The following is a 23,112-nucleotide window of genomic DNA, read 5'->3' as shown; positions in this document are numbered from 1 at the left end:
ATGTTTTTTTTAGTAAATTTGAATAAAGTCGTACTATTACAGAAAAAAATGGTAATATTGTGAAAACGTCATAATTTGACAAGAGTAGGGAAATATTACAGAAATTTATTCTAAAGTATTTAAAATCGCTGCAATAATATTTTTTAATGTGACAATAAGAAACAAAACTTTTTGTAAAAGCTCTATTAAGCATGCAGCATGCAATGATAATAGAAAGACAACAGAAATGTATGTTTTTGTTGTTTTTTATGTCCAGTGGACACTTTAATTTCATTCGACATTAAAAGAAATAACCCAGAAAATGGAAAATGTAATAATTTAACAGGAATGAGTAGGAAAAAAAATCCTCATCAGAATCTGTGTAGCCATGTATTCTATGTACTGTACTGTCAAACTATATATTTGCTACAATACACTTTGTTAGTAGTTCTAAAATGTAAATTTTGTTTTAAGGTGTAAGGCGTCACAACACAGCAGATTGCACTTGGTGGCCTCAGAAGCACTTGGGTTAGTTTGTTTATTATTTATTGGTGATGTAACATTGACACTCATTAAAGCCATGCTTATGGTTTGCATTATTGTATCACGTTGTTATGTCTTGGTCGTGCAAATACTTTGCGCTAAATTTTTAACTCGAGTGGATTATCATAAAAAAATACTTTCTCTGCTGCAACATCACAAAGAGTAATGCGTCGAGGAGAATTCGGGCCACGTTGAAAAGGAAAAAAATAATAGTACGAAGAGATTAATTTGTACTATGACGAGGGGGGGGAAAAAGTCAAATTATTCCGCGAGTGAAATTGTAATATTATTTTTAAAAAGCAGGAAATTCACAAGGATAGTCATAATATTACAAGAAAAATCTGAATCATATGAGAATAACAAAATAATATTGAGATGTTTTTACAGAAACATAACCTTAATAGTACAAGGTAAATGTTAACATTTTTACAAGAACAATTATGAAATGTTATCAGAATAAATTCATAACATTACAATATTTTTTTTCAGAATTGTAATTCACTAAATTACTAAAATTGTAATGTTACAAGAAAAAGAAAATAATTTTTGAGAGTAAAGTCATAATATTAAGAGACAAAGTCTTAATTTTATGATGGAAAAGTTGTAATAGTACAAGAATAAAGTCGCCAAGATACAATCATAGATGAAGCTGTATGTAATATGACAAGCATATAACATGAGAAAAAAATAAAACATTACGGTGATAAAATTGGAATTTTCTATACGGGGAAAGTCGTATTATATGAGTGGTTGAAATCCTAATTTACCACGGGGGAAAAAAGACTTCTTGCTATATTATGAATTTACATTAGTAGCATAGTGATAATTGTGTTAATGTTACACTTTTTTCTTGTAATATTACAACTTTTTTTTTTTTTTTTTTACCAAGATGCTTTTTCTCTTTTTCTCAGTTAAATATTTTGTTCTGAATAATACAGAACCATTATAATATTTAAAAAAAAATCTTGTTATATTATGACTGTTTTCACTTGACTGTTAAATTGTTCCCAATTAAATATTTTTTCATATTTTTTTTCTTTTCATTGTGGCAACAACACTCCTTCGTACAATACTTTTAAAGTAATCTCGCAAAATTTGAAGACTGTTGAGTATGTTTTCTTTCATTGCTGCAATTATTCCTGTTGTTGTTTTCAGTGTAGCTGCGATGGAATGTGTACATTGGTTTGAAGTGACTCCTAAAAGCACAAAACAAAAGGAAACAAAAAGTCCCAGTGGCACAAATGGAAGACAACAGGTGACAGTGGATGAGTGCAAATCTGCTCCTTACGCTAGTGTCCACACGCGTGTGTTTTTATAGTTTATAGTGTATAGCGCGCACAGGCTACTGCAGGTAACGGTAGACTTTGAAGCAGTGGTTTCCCGAGTCGGCGACCACCACGTGTCCGTCCGACGTGAGCGCCAGACCCTGAGGGCCGTACAGCGGGTCAGCAGACGTGTTTATGTAGGACAGGAATGAACCGCTGCCGTCGAACACCTGACGTAAACAAACAATAATACATATTATTATTATTAACACTCAAATGAGAGGGAGAAAAATAGTCTGAATTTCACAAAAAGGACATTTTAATTTACCAGAAAAAGAAGTCATCATGTTACAAGAATAAAGTCATAATGCATCACTAAAATCATTTTGTTATGAAAAAAAATTTAAAAAATATATCTTGGTGATGAAATTGTAATTTATGGAAAAAAAGGACAGGGAGGAGAGGGAAGTCTGGGCTTTCCATTTTAAACTGCTGCCCCTGCAACCAGACCCGGGTAAGCAGAAGAAAATGGCCACAGTTACCTTGAAAAAGTAACTTAGTTACTTTACTGATTACTTGATTTCAAAAGTAACTATCCATCCATCCATCCATCCATTCATTTTCCGAGCCGCTTCTCCTCACTAGGGTCGCGGGCGTGCTGGTGCCTATCCCAGCTATTATACCATTCATGTTTTTGGGATGTGGGAGGAAACCGGAGTGCCCGGAGAAAACCCACACGGAGAACATGCAAACTCCACACAGGCGGGGTCGGGGATTGAACCCCAGACCTCAGAACTGTGAGGCAGACGCTCTAACCAGTCGCTCACCGTGCCGCCAAAAGTAACGAAGTTAGAAAAAAAAAAAAACGTTTTAGTTACTTTCAGCAGCTGTCAAGTGGCAGGAATATCACTTATCCACAGTACAAAAAAAGCATTAGCTTAACCGTACAAACATGCAACATGTCACGTTACGCCATTGCCCCAGACGGCTCCGTTTATAAATATTTCACCTTTTTTCGATATTGTAGTTAGTCGTTGTGTGCATTTTAGTTATGGATGGTTAAGAATGTAGTGTGTTTTGTCTGTTTTATTAGTCATTACTAAAACAAAGGCTAAAAATTGGTCAACACTTATGACATGCACCGTGACTGAATCAAGTGTCTTGGTTATTGACTTGTCTCATGTTCCCAAGCACTGTAGTTTGTTAATGATAAATATCTGTTGCCTGAGCATAAATAGCCTATTATAATTCAAAAGCATATTAAACTCTGGTTCTCCTGAACAAAAAAAGTAAATATTTGAAGATAAATCACAGTAACTGTAATCTCACTCCTCTAATATAAAAAGTAACGCGTTAGATTACTTATGACGTCATCCCGACCACAGTTTTTGAGTAACGCGTTGCATTGTAAATTTTACTTACCACCACTGGTCACAGTGATGATCTTTAATAACAAGAAGGAAAAAAATGCTAAAGATTCCAAAATAATAACTCATTCAGCACGGGTGACTCTTTCCGCAAGAAGATGAAGGTCAGGAAAGCAGCGATGTCACGACATTGGTGGAATTTCAATCGGTAGGATGATCCGTTTATGACCTGCACTGACCTGTATCCTGCTGTTCCCCCAGTCTGCGACGATGATGTTTCCGTTGACGTCCACGGCCACCCCCGTGGGAGCGTTGAACTGACCGTTACCTTCGCCGTTGGAGCCGAACTTCAACAGGAACTCCCCCTCCGTGTTGAACACCTACGGTACATTTGCCCCAAATCAATTCTGAATCTATCAGAACCTCGCAAAAACAGTGCAGAGATAAAACACAATTTACCTTGACTGAGTGGTTGTGAAAATCCGTTATGATGATTTCGTTGTTGTTGTTGACGGCAGCAAAGTGAGGACCTGAATGTGGGGGGAAACGAACTCTAAACAAGCCAAATACTTTGTCTATCAAAGCATGCATGCTAGGTTCATTGAAAACTCTCAATCGTCTTTGATGTTTGCGAGAACATGAATGCTAGTTTCAATCAACATTTTATATTTACAGAAAGACAGTAAGTGCAGAATTTGGAGACTCGATTGTCTTTGATATTTACACAAACAGGTATGTACGTTGTTTACGCTAAATTGTCTTTAATGATGAAAACATGAAGACTAAATTGTGTTTGATGTTTATCAAAAGGTTCAATAAAGAATAAATTGTCTTTTATATTCACAAAAAAACGCGTGTTGGGCTTGTTCAAAACTCTAAATTGTTTTATTGTATGTTACGAAAATGAGGTCACCTTATTAAAGACTTAGAATTGTCTTTATGGGAAGTTGCCCACAAGGTCCGTTTGCCATTACCTGCAAACTGCCTGTCGCCGTTGCCGCGGTTACCAAACTTGGAGACCATCTTGCCGTTGAGCTGGAAAATGAAGACGCAGCAGGCCTTGTTGTCCACCACGATCACGTGACCGTTCCTGTCCACCGACACGCCCTTGGGACCCATCAGCTTACCTGAGCCAATCTTGTTCTTCAGAAAACAAATTCAGATACAGTGAACCCCGAGTATTCGTGGAGGATAGGGACCGAGCCCTATTACGAATAGCGAAAATACCCAATTAATTGACGCTCACTCCAAAAAGTAACTATAGCTGCGACAAGCAAGGTGAAGCACAATTGTTGTCAAAATGAAACTCCTCAACTCACCTTAACGTAAGCTCATTGGCACCAAGATGCCACGAGATGGAGCCAAAGCATGACTGTTGTTCAAATGAAGTGCCTTAATTCACCTCAAAGCAGTTCCTTGCCACTAAGCTGCCACAAGATGGCGCCAAAGCACTACTGATGTCAAAATGAAGTGCCTCAATTTCTGTCAACATAAATCCTTGGCACCAAGATGCCACAAGATGGTGGCAAGCACATTTTTTTGTCAGAATGAAGCGCCCCTACTCACTTCAACATAGTTCCTTGAAACCAAGATGCCACAAGATGATCCCAATGCACTATTGTTATCTAAATGACGCTCCTTAATTCATGTTAACATAGATCCTTGGCACCAAGATGCCACAAGATGGCGATAAAGCACTACTTTGTCTAAGCAAAGCTCATCAACTCAATTCAACAGAGTCCCTTGGCAGCAAGATGACACCAAAGCACTAGTCTTGTTTTATGAAGGCTCCTCAATTCACCTCAACATAGTTCCTTGGCATTAAAATGCCACAAGATGGCACCAAAACACTACAGTCATCTATATGAAGCACCTCAATTCAACTAAGTTCTTTGGCACGAAGATGCCACAAAATGGTGCCAAAGCACTGCCGTTGTCGAAATAAGGCTCCTCAATTCACTTTAACATAGTTCCTGGGCGCCAAAGCACTACTGTTGTCTAAATGAAGCTCCTCAGTTCACTTCAACATGTCTTTGGCACCAATATGCCACAAGATGGTGGCAAGCACTAGTTTTGTCAAAATGAAACTCCTCAACTCACTTCAACGTAGCTTCTTGGTGCCAAGATGGCATGAGATTGCGCCAAAGCAAAAATATGAATAGGTACGTTAATCCTCGCCCCCTATAATCCAAACGTTGGACGGCTCACCTTAAACTTGCCGTCGCTGGAGAAGATGCTGACCCACTTGTTGTCGTAGTCGGCAATGATGATGTCGCCGCTGGGGTGGACGGCTACGCCGGTGGGCCGCTGCAACTGACCTGGGGTTCTGCCCCGGACCCCGAAGCGACTCCGGAACAGGCCTTCGTTGGAGAAAATCTGTGAGGAGGAAAAAAAAAGTACACCGGTCAGCATCCTCCACAGGAAAAATGTTGACATTTTACAGGGATAATAATTATAATTTATGATACAAAAGTTGCACTTTTATAAGAATAAAGTCATATTTTGAGGAAAACAAATGTAAATGTTACGTGATAAATACATACTTTATGAGAAAAATGTAATTTTACAAGCCTAAAGTCATAATATTACGAGAAAAAAAAGTGAATGTTATGGTGATTAAAGCAAAAGTTTAATTTACGTCCAAAAAAATAAATAAAATAAAACTGCGATTGGCTGGCGACCAGTTCAGGGTATACTCCGCCTCTCGCCCAGACTCAGCTGGGATAGGCTCCAGCATGCCCGTGACTCTAGTGAGGATAAGCTGTACAGAAAATGGAGGGATGGATATTAAGATAAAAATGATAAAATATTTGTAGATCATTTTTACCATGTGAGTCCGGGATGCACATATCATAGAAACAATGAGTCCGAGCCCTGGAACAATGTATCCCTGCAATTTATCATCATGGAATACAGATACAGTAATCCTCCGTTATATCACGGTTTTTGTTTCGCTGTCCCGCTATAATTTGATACTGTGTGTACAATATTTTTGTGTTACCCATCGCTCTTGCTCTCTTTCAATATATATGTGTTTAGGCCTGTCACAGTAGCCCATTTTTTGGAACAATATATTTTCTGAAAAAGTATAGCTATTGTTGTTTTTTCATGCAACTGATATAATGACATTACAGCATAATAAAGAATTGTACATGTGTTAGAAATTCTGCCCTGGCCATATGAGCACAACTGTGTAATGTTCTCTTATTTACTAAATAAAAGTAAGGCTGCATTTCACAATAAGAGCAAGTAAATAAAAAGAGAAATTCATACGTGTTCAAATAAAGTGCTTAACTTTAATAAAAAAATAAATAAAAGTCCCCTTTTCTGTTTGGCTTCTTGACACAACGGTGAAGTCGCAGACAATTTTACACATTTTAACAAATCTTAACAACTGAACAGTTTTAGAGGTTATGTTTGTTCCAAACCTTTGTTTTGTTTCGTAATGGTGTTTTACATTCATATGCACTTTTAATAAGTGTCCCAGTGGGAACCTACCACTGATAAATACAAACAAAAATGACTGGCCGTTCCATTTTAAGCGCCATTTGTTCCAAATGTTCTCTTGCTTTATCGGTCATTTTCTGATCTTTCTTCGTCTATTACTCAATTTACACAGTCTCCCCTACTACATTTGTCCGTCGATGGGCTGCGCAGTCAGTGACTACCGCCCGAGATGCAGATTTGATCGGCTGAAGAGGGTGGCAGAACTCGCTTGGTCGGTACGTACGGATAGTCACTACCGTAAAGCCTCGAATGTTGCGTCGCTTAGAAGAATCATAACCTTTCTTTTTTGGCTATGGTGTGGGGTCGGTATGGGACTGCTTCTGGGTCCGCACGCAGACCGCGCGCGCGGTCTGCCAGTTAGCGATCTCTGTTATAAATGATGTCGCCACGATTGACCAAGCCAGAGTGAGCTGTTTAGCTCCTTAGCTTGCTAGCTAGTTGGCTCAGGGGCTTGCGAACATAATAAATAGTTAACTTTTCCTAAAATGTCCCAGTTGTTTGCATCTACGGAGCCAACGCTGTTCCGCCAGCGGCTGGCTCGCTGCGTTGGCTGTTACCACAACAATGAAAATGTATTGAGTCCAGAAGGTCTCCGGTGTATTTATGGAACGATAACCCGTCCTACTGTGCCTCTGATTGGCTACTGGCTAGCACCAAAACAGGACTCGTACTTTTAGTGGATAACGATTTGCTGAAGCACTTCAGCACAGAGGTGGGACCAAGGTCATTGCTTTGGCCTCAAGTCCCGAGTCAAGTCTCAAGTCGAGACAGGCAAGTCCAGAGTCAAGTCAAGTCCTACACCTTGAGTTTCGAGTAGTTTTAACAACAAAATAAAAATATATTGTAATATATACATACAAAAATATGCAGCGATCAGTGTCCTCCAGTTGTGAAAGGTTTGTACCTGCACACACTGGTTGTTGCTGTCTGCGATGAGCACTTTGCCCAAAGAGGTGGACACACCCTGCAGATTAGTGAACTCGCCTTTGTTGCGCCCTTTGGTGCCTGCACATTGGGAAATAGAAGCCGTGTTAATATCAAAGTCTTCGTTGAAGACTAAAATTGTCTCGTGGATGAAAACAAGTCCATCAGATCCCTGAAGAGTTTCAATTGTCTTCGGTGTTTACAAAAGCGTTGGGTTTGTTAAAGATGCTCAATGATCTTGAATGTTCATGGAAACACACTTACATTTATTGATTGACTCCAAAGTGTCTTTGATGTTTCTAAACATGTTTGGTTGTACCTTTATTACTATTTTATTATCGTCATATTTTATCGTTAAATTGTTATACTTTGGATTTGTTGTCTTTGATGTTTTGGTTTGTCTACTCTAAAATGTCTTTGATGTCTGCAACTACAGGTCCGTTGTTTGTTAAAGATGCAAATGGTCTTCAAAGAACATGGAAACACAGGTTACATTTGTTGACAGACTCCAAAGAGTCTTTTATCGTTACAAAAACATGCAAGTTTGTTTCATTCATTGTTTCACTCTAAATTGACTTTTATGTTTGCAAAAACATGTATGTTGGTTTGGTTAAAGATGCTGAATGGTCTTCAGTGATCATAAAAACATACATAACTTTTGCACAAGAATCCAGAGTGTCTTGATGTTTACAAAAACAAAAGGTTTTGTTCGCCGGCACAAACTGTTTTTGATGTTTACAGTAACACGTGTTATGGGTTCATCAAAGATGCAGAATGGTCTTCAAAGTTCATGAAAACACTCATTACATTCGTTTAAGACCCCAAAGTGTCTTTGATGTTTACAAAATACTGATGTTTTCCATTCATTCTAAAATGTCTGCTTTTATACAAAAATGCATCCTCTGGGTTCAAAACTCAAAATGGTCTTCAATATTCATGAAAACAACTTTTTAAGACAGCAGTGTCTTTGATGGTCACAAAAAAGGAAAGCGCGTACCGATTCTGAAGATGAGGTCGTCCTCGATGGGGTTCTCTTTCCTGCGTCCGGTGCTGTACATGCTGGCGGGCCTCTTAATGGCCCTCTGCTTGATGTGCCCGCTGCTGCCCGGAGACTTGAGCCTCTTCTTGACGCCGTCGGACGCCGCCGACGCATCCGCCGACTTGCTGGCCTTGATCCTGAAGGGGCTGCCTTTGATATGCTCCTCGTACAGGCGCAGGGACAATGTAAAGGTGCCCTCAGTGGGGGCGGTGAACAAGCACTCGTAGGTGCCGTTCTTGTTGTCCAGGATCTCGCCATCGCCTTTGCTACCGTCGGCCGCCAAAATCTCCGCCATCAGGACAGCATTGCCCATCTTGCAAAGTCCGCCGTCTTTGTCCTTAGGAAAAGGCAAAGACGAGTTCATTTGTACAGTGTTGTCTTGAGATGAGAGTTTGATTTGTTCCTTGACCATGGTCATAACACAAAACACTCATATGTCAAAGCATCTTATCCCTATTAAAATGAATGCAAATGCCATTAATCCGTTTGCAGCCTTTCCCCCTTATGTGTTTGTGCTACGAACGTGGTTACGGAACAAATTAAACTTGTATCTCAAGGCACAACTGTCATTGTGCATCAACGTGTCGCGTGTACATTACTCATACAAAAATTCAATAAAATCAAACGCCGTGCCCCTATCTGCATTGAGCTGGAGATAAAGTTGTGGGTCATGTGCCACCTTAGTCGTGACGGTGATAGAGGTTGGCACCCCCGCCACGCAGTGCCGCAAGCCCTCGCCGGTGGCCACCGTCTCGGACGCCACGGCGTTAGTGGTCACCACGCTGCCCAGGTTGTGGATGGACTTCTTCACACCCTCCGTCTCCAGGCGGAAGTCCAACTGGTCGTTCTCGCCGGGCCGCAGGGGAAGTTCTTGCGCCGCCAGCTCTGCCAGGCGCTCGCTCATCTGCTTCTTGACCAGCAGCACCTCGGCCTCGCCGCCGTGGTTCAGGGCCTGCTCGGTGAAGTCGCAGCTGCTGCGGATGCCGTCCTGGCCCTGCAGCAAATTGTCCAGCTGAGCCTGCAGCACCTGCAGACACAAAACCAACCAGCAGGGGATGGCAGGGTGACAAGGTGGTAACAAACGTGTTTTTGTCAACATCAAAGACAATTTAAAGCCTTGAATAAACGTAACCTGCGTGGTTTTTTTTTTAAACGTCAAAGACAATTTAGCGTCTCCTGAACCCAAGTTTGAATTTTTGTAAATATCAAAGACAATTAAGTCAATGAATCTACCTGACGTTTTTTTTTTTTTTTTCAGAATACCAAAGAAAACCAGCAGAGGGCAGCATTGTTCCATAGTGGTGTTTTAGTTGGACGAGCAGGCCGCCCAGGACACAAACAAAAAACTGCCACCACTCTTTTTACAGGCCAAAACTGCTACTCAGATCTTTTGGAAAACGCCAAAACCCATTCTGCAAAGGGCGACCAAGGACGCCAAGAGGCCATGAAAACAGAATCCCTGGACACCGTCTTTTTCTCTTTAAAAGGACCAAAACAAACTCACGTGAATCAGCTTGTCACACTCGTCTTCTGGCTCACCGCCTGAGGCCATTGTGCATTTATCTCAGACTCCCAAAGTCCATTAGTGTTGCGCAGTCTAGTACCCCCCTAAACACCCGGGAACCCCTAAGATCTGGTCCACGGATGCAGTGTGACACACCCTGATAGTGCACCCTCTTATACACTGGCTCCTATCTATCTACAAGCAGATGGAACACAAGCTCCCTCCACCCACCAGTCCTGGGCTCCACCCACCCCAGCCTGCCCCCCCCCTTTGGGCTCCAATCGAGGGCGGGTCAATGGTGACTCATCAACATGTGATCAAGCTCCAGGGGATAGCAAGCCAACCAGATGATGAGGAAGATGGACGAGAGGCCAGGACCAGCACTCTGCAGGCCTCTTCATTCAATTCATACCTAGTCATTGTAAATTCATACAATTTAGTATTAGCAATCCAATGCATTTGTGATGTTGACTGGATGTTTCCAAGAAATATCTACGTTAGATTCGTTGAAGACGTAATTGTTTTCAAGATTGATAGAAGCGTGTCTGTTAAGTTCGTGTATGTTTATGAAATCACACGCATTGGGTTAATTGAACACTAAATTGTCTTTGATGTTCCCAAAAACAAATGTTGGAATCATGAAGCCTGCAAATTGTGCTTGATGGTTACGAAAACACACGTTGGGTTAGTTTCCTCGAAATTGTCCTTGATGTTTACAACACGTTAGGTTCATTGAAGCCTCTAAATTGTCTTTGATGTTTACACATACAACCGTTGGCTTCGTTGAAGACTTACATTTGTCTTAGATGTGTTTGTTTTATATGTTTGGTTCGTTCGCTCTAAATCGTCATTGATGTTTACAAAAACATAACGGTATGTTAAGTTCATGGAAGACTCAAGCATGTCTTTGATGTCGACAAAAACGCCCATGTTAGATTTGTTTACGTCTTTTACTTCTTTTTTGTTTACGAAACCATGCATATCAGCTTCATGGAAGACTTAAAATTGTCCTTGATGTTGACGAAAACACATAGGTTAGGCTCATTTAAAGACTCCAAACTGGTCTTTGTTGTTTATGAAAACATGCATGTTAGGTTTAATTACATTAACTAAAGAGTAAAATATCTTTGGTATTCATGAAAACAATGAACGTTAGGTCCACTGAAGACTAAATAGTCTTTGATGTTACCAAATTGACTAAGTTACAGTAACTGAGGATGAAATTGTCTTGATCTTCACACAAACACGTGTTGGATTATTTGAAGTCACCTCACCTTCTGCTTCAGGCCGAAGTTGACCTCCAGCTCCATAAGCAGGACGCTCTTGCGTACGTTGAGCGTCTTCTGCAACTCGTCAAAGGCGGCATGGATGTCCTCCTCGATAGCACTCTTGCGACCAGTCAGTCGCTGCAGGATCTCCGACAGCGTCAGCAGGGCGCCGTCGATCTCAGGCAACCTGGAGGAAAACCGCAAAAAGGACGTCCTTTCTAAGAGGCTGGCATAGGACAGAAACTGGTAGCGTAGTCACAAAGTCACATAGCTGACTTTTTCGCAGGAATAGCGGCTTTCACACTGCATTCCCGGCAGTATGACACACAAACTCAAAAACTGTTTCGTGTATAGTGATTTTACGTCACAGAACAGCCTTTCTCAAATTTACAAAGCTGTGCACCCCCTTCAACACACCAAAATTAAAAACAAACCTTGTCTAGCATATTGCAACATTGTTTTTTGTCATAAAACAGCCTTGACCAAACTTTTTTAGCCGTGCACCCACTTCAACATGCCGACAATGTTTGCGCACCCCTATAAGAGGCCTCCCCAACTCAAAGAAAATGGAAAGCTTCAGTGTAAAACAAGAGTTGGCACACCACGATCCCTGGCAGGCCGGGAAAAAAAGTCAAAACAAAACCCAATTTAACATATTCCTACGTTTATGTTAGATTGTGGAACAGCCTTTCCCAACCTTTGAGTCACACACTTTTTTTTCCCCGCAAAAACTCTAAACAAACCTTTCTCCGAGCCGTGCACCCCTTTCAACCCCCCACAATTCTTTTGACAAAATCCCAAGCGCACCTCCTCTTGACAGCGTCCATCTGCTCCTGTAACGAGGCCTTGTGTTGCTCCACGACGTCTTTCAGCGGAACGGTGGGGTGTTCTCCGTGTTCGCCACTCGTGCACTCCTGACACATGGCCGTCTCACACGGCGGGCAGTAGAACTCCATCACCTGAACCACAAGGAAATCACATCTCATCATGTCAAATCAGTGTACAGTGTTTTTGTTGTTGTTTGTTTTGTGCTAACTGGTAGCATTTCAATGGTATTTTCCATTATGTTTAGCATTAAGCTAACAGGCCGTTCTTAAGGCAGCGTTGTTTGGTTGTTTTAAATACACTATGTGTCATTGTCTTTGTTTTGTTTACTTTGACAGTAAACTTCAACTGGGAGTGGCATTAAATAACTTGAAGCCTCGTTTTTGAAGAACTGTTCACTATTTCCCAAAGTGAGTTGAGTTCACTGGCACCATGGAACGCTTGCGTCTACAGTTTGTGCTCCAAAGTCAAAGCAAGAAATCGGCACATATCTTGAAAAATTTGGAAGTCAAGTCACTCGTAACTTAACGCACTAGTCAGCAATTACATCATCACGCATTGGAACTTTTAGCCACATCCGTCTGAAAATCCTCCACATTCTGCTTACGTTGCCTCCGTGGTTGGGGCAGGAGAGCAGCTGACCTGCCGCCACCGTGGCCATATCGTTGAGGACGGCCGCCGCCTCCTGGCCGCCACTTGCTCCACGGTGACCCGGCGAGCGCTGCAGGACGTCCATCAGGTTGGTGATGAAGAAGTTGTTCTGCAGCGCCGCAACACCCTTCTCGGGCAGGATGGACGTCTGGCGGCACACGGGACACGACAGCGTCAGGCTGTGGGCCGGAATGTAGTTTTGCAGGCACCTAGGGGGCGAGGGCAAGACACAGAAATGGATTTAGAGTCTTTAACTGACTTATTTTTATTTATTTATTGAACCTTTATTTATCCAGGTAAGGCAATTCAGAACAGTTTCTCATTTGCAATGCCGACCTGGCTGCAGAGAGCAGAGTAAAACATAGCAAAAAGAAACACAAATACTTGTACAACAAACTGTACAATGTGATAGAGTTACATATTTACATAAAACATCATAGCAGCTAGTGAATAAAAGGTTCATAACATGTTCAAAACAGATGCAGTGAACATGTACAGTATCCCTCACTAACGTTTTAAATGATGATATTGGAATGAATGTGGTGAGTTTTATTGTTTCTTGCGTCATTTGGGGGAGAAAAATAAAAAGAATGGAAGATAATAGTCTTCAATGTATACATGTTTGAACTGAAGAATCATGTGTTCCACGGAGAGGCTTTGAAATAAAAATGTATTTCAGTTGAGAAGCAACCAGAGTCACACAGGGTCTCTTTTGTCCCCCAAACAAAAGGCCAGCAGAGATGCTGGTGCCAATTGCACTGAGTCACATGTCATCACACAGCTAGTAAACACTCACATCCTATGTTCATTAAATTTATAGTTTTCTTTCATTGTAGTTAGTATTTATGTTTAATCTGAATTGTTTTTTTTGACATGAAATTTCTCTTTGATCATATTTAATTGTATTTATGTTTTAAATTTGGAGTATCATATTTACTTTGACATTGCATTCAGTATAATGCAGTTGTCCCCAATCTTTTTACTGCCTTTGCTGAGAGGGCATACACGGAGGGTCCTGATGGGAAGCTAATTATCGATGGGGTGCGGTGGGGTTGAGTGGTTGCCCCGTCTCCTGCTCTCACAAATAATAATTATTAAAATAAACCCTCCCCAAAAAAAAGTCTGGGGGATTTTCAGTCCGTCTTTGTGGCCCGGTACCAAATGGCCGGAGGCCAAGATAAATAATTTAATAAATTGAATAATAATAATAATAATAATAACCTTTTTTACCATTTATGCGGCATCGGTCATACCAGTTAGTGTTAGCACAAAACCTTCAGAGTTCTGTTAGAAAAAAAATTATGTCAGAAAAAGCCTACTGGAACATCTGAACTTTATTCGGGGTTAACCACAGGCACTTTAAATGGTGGCAGTTGTGTACTGACTCCCATTAACATGAGTTTGAATATGTTTGGTTAATTTTGAACACCACTGCATCCCAGGTATGAGAGGGTGTGCACACTTGTGCAACCACATTACGTTAAACATATCTCAGTTTCTCCCAATTTTTATTTTATTTCTTTCTCAATTAAGTTGTACAGGTCACATTAACGCTGGAAAAAGATTTCCTATGATTTGTCTTGGTCTCATTGACTTTTATATCAATTAACAGGGGTGTGTAGACTTTTTAGATCCACTGTATGTAACTTACCAAACATGGACCCTTGTCCTATAAAGCCCTTTGTGTGTTATCTTGAAATATTGCTTCATAACGCATATCAAATATAATAATAACAATAATAATACTTAAATGTAAAAGTAACGAGTGGACTCACCTCTCACAGAATGTGTGCAGGCAAGGCAGCACTTTGGGGTTGTGGTACCGCTCCAGACAGATGCTGCAGATCAAGAACTGCTTGTCGATCTGGCGCACCACCGGGCTCGGAATGTTGCCGGCGTCAGCGGCCATCCTAAACGTGGGACTCGGTAGAGGCCGCCCCGGCTCTGCCTCTTATTTGCCTGAGCCCTGCGAGAGGTACGAACTCCATCAATACTGCTCAAACAGTGGGAGCTCCTCCAAGGTGAGAGTGGATTATTTTGGGGCGTCATTATCCCGTCACAAAAAGAAAAGGACTTGAACAAAAGCGTCAATCAACATGTGCGGTTTCACTCATTTTACACACCGATACGATTAATAAGATTAAAGAAATTGAAAACGAAAGAAATTGCATAAATCAACGATAAAATTAACTATTACAAAAATGAATTCCGAAAAGTTTCCTGCACGGTAATCTGATTCCCTATTTAATAAATGCAATTTTAAAGATTAAACTATCTTGAACACTGGAAAAATAGAATTTGTTGTTTGTCTTGGGTTATAAGAATTAAATATTTTAGAAATGTTAGATTTGTTTACATATTTGTGCTATTCCTTAACCCAACTACTGTATACCTTAAGTTTATCTTTAAAAAAAAATATATATATATATATATAGATTTTCTTTAAATTTAAACTTGAGTCGTGGACCTGGGTTTTCACTCAGCCCTGTTATCCTAGCACATAACCCCCGTCTGGAAAATTCCGCAGGTCACATGGTTAACAGGAATTTGCATCATGCAAGTCCAAAAGAAAGTTCAGTCATCTAGTTTTCTGCATATCTGATGTTTCAGCTGGGGGGGTTAAAATCTCTGCTCAGCTCTGTCACCTAAATATTTAGCTATGTTAATTTTACATGAATAAACGGCCATTCCAAAAACCTGAACTGCTCCCCATTGAACACCCCTAACCCTTGGCACCACACTCCCCAACCCACCACCCAAATATCCTCCATCCATCCATTTTCCTTACCGCTTCTCCTTTCTAGGGTCACGGGCGTGCTGGAGCCTATCCCAGCTGACCCTGGGCTAGAGGCGGGGTACACCCTGAACTGGTCGCCAACCAATCGCGGGGCACATGTAAACAAACAACCATTCGCACTCACATTCACACCTACGGGCAATTTATCATCCCCCAACCCACTCAAAAAAAGAACAGCAAAAAACTGCATTTAGCGTATAATTGTGTGATTTTACGTCCTAAAACAGCCTTTCCCTAACTTTTCAAGCCACGCACCCCCTTCGCCCCTTGGCGGACCCGTATCGCACCATCACCCACTAAACTCGCCAACAAAAATAAAAACAAACCTCATTTAGCATGGGGCGGTGTTGATTTGACGTAGAACAACCATTCCCAAATGTTTCAAGCCGCGCAACCTGTTCAACGCCCCGTCCAAGTTGGCGCACCCGCATCCTTGCAAGCAGCTGCCATCCTGCTGCGAGTTACTCTTACGACGCAACAGGGCTACTACATAATGAATGAAAAAGCAGAAAGCGGGACATTCTGTGCTGGCTCCAAAAATAAACGCCTTACCCACAATGCACCAGTGTGAGCCAGCTTGACAGTCGGCGTGTCCTTTTATTCACAAAGTGACTTTTGTTATCAGGCAGACCAGGCAAAGTGTGTCAGTGCCACAAAAAAAGCCTCAGGGACTCAACTACACTATATGCTTTCCGTATTCTATTATACTTTATTTTTCTCTTTGTCTTTTCTAAAATGTACTTTTACTGCTAAGTATTCATGTGGCCTGGTTTGAATTAGCGCTAAAATGAGGTAATGCGATGTGCTCACTGTTAAAAGTCAGATTCTAACGCTATGAGGACATTTTTGCCACAGCGCTATTACTCCAAAGAAAGCTGATTACTCCAAAATACGCTTTATACTCTAATATATTCTCTTTTAGCAACTAATTTGATATTATTGCACCTTAAACTAATGTTTGATCACACACACTTTCAAAATTAAGGCGGCAGAAAACAATATACAGTGCTGTGGAAAGGTTTTTGCCCCCTTCTCAAATCATTGTTGTTGGTTTTTTTTTTTGCATTGTCTCCTTTTTTAAACTCATCAAACAAATATACATATCAGACAAAGATAACCTAAGTAACATTATATATTAAGACAAAAATAAATATTCAAAGCTATCTGGCCCTCTGTGAAAAAGCAATGCACCCCCTACACATAATAACGGGTTGGGTCACCCTCAGCAGCAACAACTGAAAGCGTTTTATTTATTTATTCTTTAATATATATAACTGGCAATGAGTCTTTCACATCTCTGGAGATATTTTGGACCACTCTTCCTTGCAGAATTGTTTCACTTCAGGAACACTGGCGGGTTTTCGAGCATTTCAATCGGATTCAAGTCCAGACTTTGACAAGGCCACTCTGAAACCTTCATTTAATTGTTTTAGCCTTTCAGAAGTTGACTTGCTGGTGTGTTTTGGATTGTTGTCCTGCAGCGGAATCCAAATGTGCTTCAGCTTGAAGTCACAAACTTTCTCCTTCAGGATTTTCTGGTAATGAGCCAAATTCATGGTTCCATCAATCACAGCAAGTCGTCCAGGTCCTGAAGGAGCAAAGAAGCCCCAGACCATCACACTACCACCACCATGTTTGAGGTCGGTATGATGTTCTACTCTGAAAAATCTGTGCTACATTTACATCCGATGTAACAAGACACACACCTTCCACAAAGTTAAACGTTCGTCTCGTCACTCCAAAGAATATTCACCCAAAAGTCTTGAGAATCATTCATATTTGTTTATTTAATTTAAATGTTTTTATTTTTTCGCAAAAGTAAGACAAGCCTTTAAATTCTTTTTGGTCCACAGTTGTTTTCACCTTGGAACTCTGCCGTGGATGCCATTTTTGTCGAGTCTCATCCTTATTGTTGAGTCATGAACACTTGAACAGCTTAACTCCTTAAAGCTGAGGTGAGGGAGGCCTGCGGTTCTTCAGATGTTGTCCTGGGTTCATTTGTGACCTCCTGGATTAGTTGTCGCCGTACTCGTGGGGTAACCTTTATAGGCCGGCCACTCCCGGACTGTTCCATGTTTTCTCTGTCTGTGAATAATGGCTCTCGCCGTGGTTAACATGAGTCCTACATTTAAAGGGTGAAAGAGTGATATACTGGGTGTCCCAAAAATCATATACAGTACATTTACTTTTTTCTGTTTCATTTCTGGTATACAAAATTCAGACAAACATAAGGCCATCAGCATTTGACAGCTTGGGCTTTGCATTTTCAGTGTCTTAGTGACAGAGAATGTCCAAGGTTTAGGATCAAAAAAAGAAGTGCAACGTGTCTACTGTAAAGCAGAACTGGCTCACACAACTACGTCTACAGTAAAGTAAACATCGTTAGCTAATTTAATATCGCCTACCACTGCTAGTTAGAACGAATTGTAACCCTTCCACAGGTGGTAAAGAATAAACTCAGCTGCCAGTGCACTTTAAAACAAACAAGGACAGTAAGAAGCACACTCATTCAGGAGCTGCCGATGGCCACAACTGATGCCGAGTAACTCAACACACAGACTGCGTAACGGTTAGCCACTTAACAGCCAGCACAATTCTGAGCCAACAGCTGCCAATTCGACACTCATTCACTGATTCTCATGTCACTCAGCAGCCCAGGCCCCGCCTTATAAAGCCACACACGCATTCAAAGTCACAGATACGACAGTGAAGAACATGAGGATGGGCGAGTCAAGTGGACAATAATCATTTGTTGTACATGCATATTTTATATTGCTGTTCTGTATAAAGCTATAAAATATATTTAGGTAATAAAAAATATATATGGTTGCTTCCTCGCTGATTTTCATCCACCGTGGGAAGTTCGAGAACATAACCCCTGCGATAAACGAGGAACTACTGTATACATAGTACTTTAAAAGAATGAACAAATACAACAAAAGACAACCAAAATGCAACTGACATTTTCACACATCCGGCACCTAAAAGCCAACTTCTACAGACACGTCTGCAAACAAAAAACAATACAAATGGAAAGTTTTGTACAATCCAATAACGTACCTGCTCAAATCGGGGATCGGCCGAGCTTCACTTGCTAAATGCTAACACAACATAGCAACACATGAGCCTCAGTGGGCACACACGCACACACTCTCCTCTTATGTAATCCCATCAAACGGCCATTCCCGCTTTCATGCCAGAAAATAAAAAAGCAACAACAGGAACGTTCGAAACAATGTGGTTGGCAACCAAGACTTAACAGGCGTTATAACAAATGTATCATCGTTATCATCATCATCATCATCATTACACTCACTTGTAAATATTTGTAAATAACCTCTTCCTCCCATCACATCCCTCTTGTCCTCAAGTAAATGTCGGCTCACTGCCTTTGAGCATGTGCAGCATGGATGGATGGATGGAAAGAAGGAGGGCGGGAGGGAGAGAGGGAGAGAGAGAGAGAGAGAGGGAGGCAGGGAGGGAGGAGGGATGATGAATGTGCACCTAACAGATGGAATTATGGGCGCTCCCGATGGGGAGCCTCGGATGCTGACTCACCCCGCATGGGGGGGGGGGGGGGGGGGGGCAAGGGGCTCGTAAAGGATGTTTTATTCATGGCAAAACGGCATTGTGTTTATTTATTGATGTTTTTTGTTATTTGTTTGGAATTTATTTTATAACATTAATTGTTTTCATTTCAAACTAAATAAAATCAAAATAAAACTAAGTGGTGTTTTATCATTTTGAAATGTTTATTGTTTAATTATGTTTGTTTTTGTCCATTTTTTATTTTTATTCATTTTGTATTTATACATCATTTTAATTTGTAATTTACTTTAGTTATTTTAATTCAATTTAATTAAAACAAAATAAAACTAAGAATTGTATTGTTTGTTTTAATATAATTTTAATTTGTAATTGATTGTTTTTATTTAAATTGTATTATAAAATAAAATATATTTTGTTTAATTATTTATTAAAATTTTGAATTTATTTTAATTATTCAAATGTAATGTAACAAAACATAAAATAATAGATGTTTCATCATTTTAAAAGGTTTATTTATTGATGCTGTATATTTACTTTTTTAATTTATGCTTTATTTTAATTTGTAATTTATTGTAATTATTTCAATTTAAAATGAATTATTCTTTATTTTTATTTTTTGTGTTTAATGAATTACTCTTTTCATTTTTTAAGTTATTGTAATTATCTTAATGTAATTTAAAAAACAAAAAGAAATGAAGTTTTATAACTTAGAAATGTTATTTATTCAGGTCTTTATTTTTGTAGTTTTTAATTTATACTTAATTTGAAATTGTAAATGATTTTTTTCATTAGAAAATAGATTTAAATTTTTATTCATGTTTGAATATGAATTTTTAATGTATTCTTTATTTCAATTCGCAATGGGTTAGAACATCTGCCTCACAGTTCTGAAGTTCTGAGGACCCGAGTTCAAATCTGGCCTCGCCTATGTGGAGTTTGCATGTTGTTCCCGTGCCTGTGTGGGTTTTCTCCAGGCACTCCGGTTTCCTCCCACGTGCCAGAAACATGCGTGGTAGGTTAATTGAAGATTCTAAATTGCCCGTAGGTGTGAATGTGAATGCAAATGGTTGTTTTTTTATATGTGCCCTGCGATTGGCTGGTGACCGGTTCAGGGTGTACCCCGCCTCCTGCCCGCAGTTAGCTAGGACCCTAGTGAGGATAAGCGGTGAAGAAAATGGATGGATGGTTTTTAATTATTTCAATTGAATTCTATAAAATAAAATATGTAATTATGTAATATGTAATATATATATATATATATATATATATATATATATATAAACTCACAGGTTCTTACAGCTGTTTCGACACAAAAAAAGAATCCCACCGCACCACTCGTCAATAGGATTTCCCCACATCCTGTCCTGCCCTTTTCTGTCCTGTCTTATTTTGTTCTCTTGGTTAGTTATTGCATCTCTGCATCAAATGACTGTTGAAATGTTACTTGTGTTCAAATATCTAGACTGCCTCACTATTGTTCTGCTGTGGTTCTCACCCCTAGTCCCCGTGTCCACTCAATGCCTCTGTTTGCCCCCTAAAACCTTTTTCTGTCTGGCGGTATTTTCAATAAACATCAGAATAAAATAAAAAAAACATTATGAAATAAACAGAGCGAGTATTCCAAACTCCCCTGTTGCACAGCAAAACTGTTCCAGCACAAAGGCATACAGATCCACCATTCTGCAAGGCCATGCAGCTGAACAGGACAGGTTTAAAAATAAATAAATAAATTATAATATATATATATATATATATATATATATATATTCATATTCCTTCATATCAGAGTCTACTCGAATGCTAATCTTACATGAACGCGCACCACATTGTGGAGCGACCACACTTTGGAATCTCGACTCAGTTGGTGCTGCTGTTTGGGTTAGCGGCACAGTTCAAGAGTTTGTTCTACTACTGTAGGGCATACACATTTCTAATCTAATCTAGAGCATCCAGCGGGCGCAGGATGATAAGAGATTACGGCAGCGGAGGCGACCCATCAATTTCCTGGGTTTCCAACAAACGGGGCACGGTAGAAGTGCGCTTGACATGGCAACCTGACGTTTCTGGCCATGCAAGATAAGACGATGACGATGAGCCGTTTGTGGCGACGTCTTTATGTCTGTCTGTTGTGTTGTGACTGCAAACGTTGTTTGGCTTCATTTTGGAATCACAATTTTTTAAAAAAAGGAAACCTATTTACGAAGCCTTTTTTCCCAGCTAGCTCAACAGTGGCCCTTTAATCAATGTTGACATTTGTTTTGTTTTTTCCGGATGATTTATGATGTATAAAATGCTACTTTTTTATTTATTTACTTTTTTTATATATTTTAACTGATTTTTTAAAAAATATTTTGTTTTTTGCAGCTGATCGAATCATGTTCGGAAAATTTTAATTAAAAACACAATTTAATAGCAATATAATTTATATAAAATCAATAAACAAAATAATTAAATTATAAATATTTAATATTTTAAATGAATCTTTACTATTTTTAAGCTTTTTCTCCCACTGCTTTTTTTTTGTTTTAATCTAGTTTTTCATCTTTTTTCCCCACATGATTCAGGGGGATTTTTTTTTTATTAATTTGTTTGTGAACAAAACAATTGCATTTCAAAATATATATATCCCAACACATTTTTACGTTTCTATTAACACTCTTTTCCCAGACAAAGTTATTTGGACTTTGTTTGGTTTTGAAGGTTCTATGAAAATTAGCTCCACCATTGCAGTCTAACATCATCCAACGCTAAACACATATTCCCATATTTGTCTAATAAATTCCATATTTAACCTCCACATAGGGACAAATGAATACTTTTGTCATCATGCAGACTTGAATGGAAAAAGTCAACATTCTCAGTTGTCTATACAAAACTGATATTATGTAAACGACTTTATAATGAACAACCTGAATTTCTAGTTACTCACATTACTTGTTTGCATCCATTTCTCATGTCAATCATTCTCAATATTCGTCGCCACTTCCTGCCTTCTACTTGAAGTGCATCATGGCCGCAAAGTGCTCCCGTCTGTGTGTGTGAGGGCGCGCGCGCGTGTTGCTAGTCAACTAATCCTCATCTTGGATGTGGCGGGGAAAAAAGGCAGGAATGCATGTGAGCTCTTCCAATAGTCCAAACAGAATGGGGGCACACAGTAAGTGTGAGGAGGCGGGACTTAGGGGGGAAGGCAGCAAGGGGACCAATCAGAGGTGATTGTAGACAACCATTGAACAACTTTTTTTTCTTTTTTTTGTATCTTTTTTTGATGTTGTAATGTTTTGTATTTTAGGGATTCCGTAAAAAGTTTCATTATTCGCCATGAAATACAAAAGGCCCCCGAGAGTGTTAGAAAATCTTTTCATCTGGCACCAATCCATCCGATTGGCATGGAATCTGGCATGCATGTTCATCGTGACGGGATGCAAGAAAATCATGAAGAACCTACACATGTAGTCAGCCATTTTGGATCAAAGTAATTGGCGAAGTTTGATTATTTGCCATGAAACACGAGAAAGTATTTACTGTGCATCCGGCACCAGTGCATATGATTGGCACAGAATCCAGAACGCATGTCCGTTGGGACAGGATGCACAAAAGTCATTAAGAACCTACGCTATGAATTCACAGGGAGTCTGCCATCTTTGACCAAAGGTGCTGGTAAAGTTTAATTATTCGTCATGAAAGGATAAATTATTTGCATCTGTCACCAGTGCATCCGATTTACACCAAATCCGGTATGCATGTTCATCATGACAGGACAGACAATAATCTTTACCGCCACATTCGATTGAAAATGCCGGCAAAGTTTGATTATTCGCCATGAAATGATAAATGATTTGCATCTGGCACACGTGGTCATCATGAATGGACGCACAAAAATCTATATAGAACTGA

General features: G+C 39.9%; 1 protein-coding gene across 8 annotated transcripts; it reads right to left on the bottom strand.

Moving 5' to 3' along the window:
• Nucleotides 1-10: 10 nt before the first annotated feature.
• On the bottom strand, nt 11-22,343 carry trim2a (tripartite motif containing 2a). Of its 8 annotated transcripts, none has more exons than XM_061679430.1 (14): nt 22,148-22,343; nt 17,533-17,791; nt 14,648-14,838; nt 12,829-13,081; nt 12,204-12,355; nt 11,403-11,583; nt 9,304-9,651; nt 8,583-8,961; nt 7,566-7,666; nt 5,363-5,530; nt 4,129-4,297; nt 3,614-3,684; nt 3,394-3,534; nt 11-2,017 (listed from the first exon to the last, which is right to left on the bottom strand). In XM_061679430.1, exons 3-14 carry the CDS (start codon nt 14,779-14,781, stop codon nt 1,865-1,867), a joined length of 2,250 nt encoding a protein of 749 aa, XP_061535414.1. In that variant the 5' UTR covers nt 14,782-14,838; nt 17,533-17,791; nt 22,148-22,343; the 3' UTR covers nt 11-1,864. The 8 variants fall into 8 exon arrangements, with proteins under 8 accessions (XP_061535414.1, XP_061535415.1, XP_061535416.1 ...); XM_061679431.1 differs by lacking the exon at nt 22,148-22,343 and adding an exon at nt 18,986-19,168; XM_061679432.1 differs by lacking the exon at nt 17,533-17,791.
• Nucleotides 22,344-23,112: the final 769 nt, after the last annotated feature.

Source organism: Phycodurus eques, chromosome 6 (genome assembly GCF_024500275.1).
Source record: "Phycodurus eques isolate BA_2022a chromosome 6, UOR_Pequ_1.1, whole genome shotgun sequence".
Classification (NCBI taxonomy): domain Eukaryota; kingdom Metazoa; phylum Chordata; class Actinopteri; order Syngnathiformes; family Syngnathidae; genus Phycodurus; species Phycodurus eques.
The sequence above is the reverse complement of the archived record's forward strand: the minus strand, read 5'-3'. Positions and strand labels throughout refer to the sequence as shown.

Excerpts from the sequence above, each read along its gene's own strand:
- trim2a (XM_061679430.1), bottom strand. The coding sequence starts at position 14,781 with ATGGCCGCTGACGCCGGCAACATTCCGAGCCCGGTGGTGCGCCAGATC. Across the intron at positions 13,082-14,647 it reads CTGCACACATTCTGTGAGAG|GTGCCTGCAAAACTACATTC; the intron begins GTGAGTCCACTC and ends CTCGCCCCCTAG. Across the intron at positions 4,298-5,362 it reads CCAGCGACGGCAAGTTTAAG|AACAAGATTGGCTCAGGTAA; the intron begins GTGAGCCGTCCA and ends TGTTTTCTGAAG.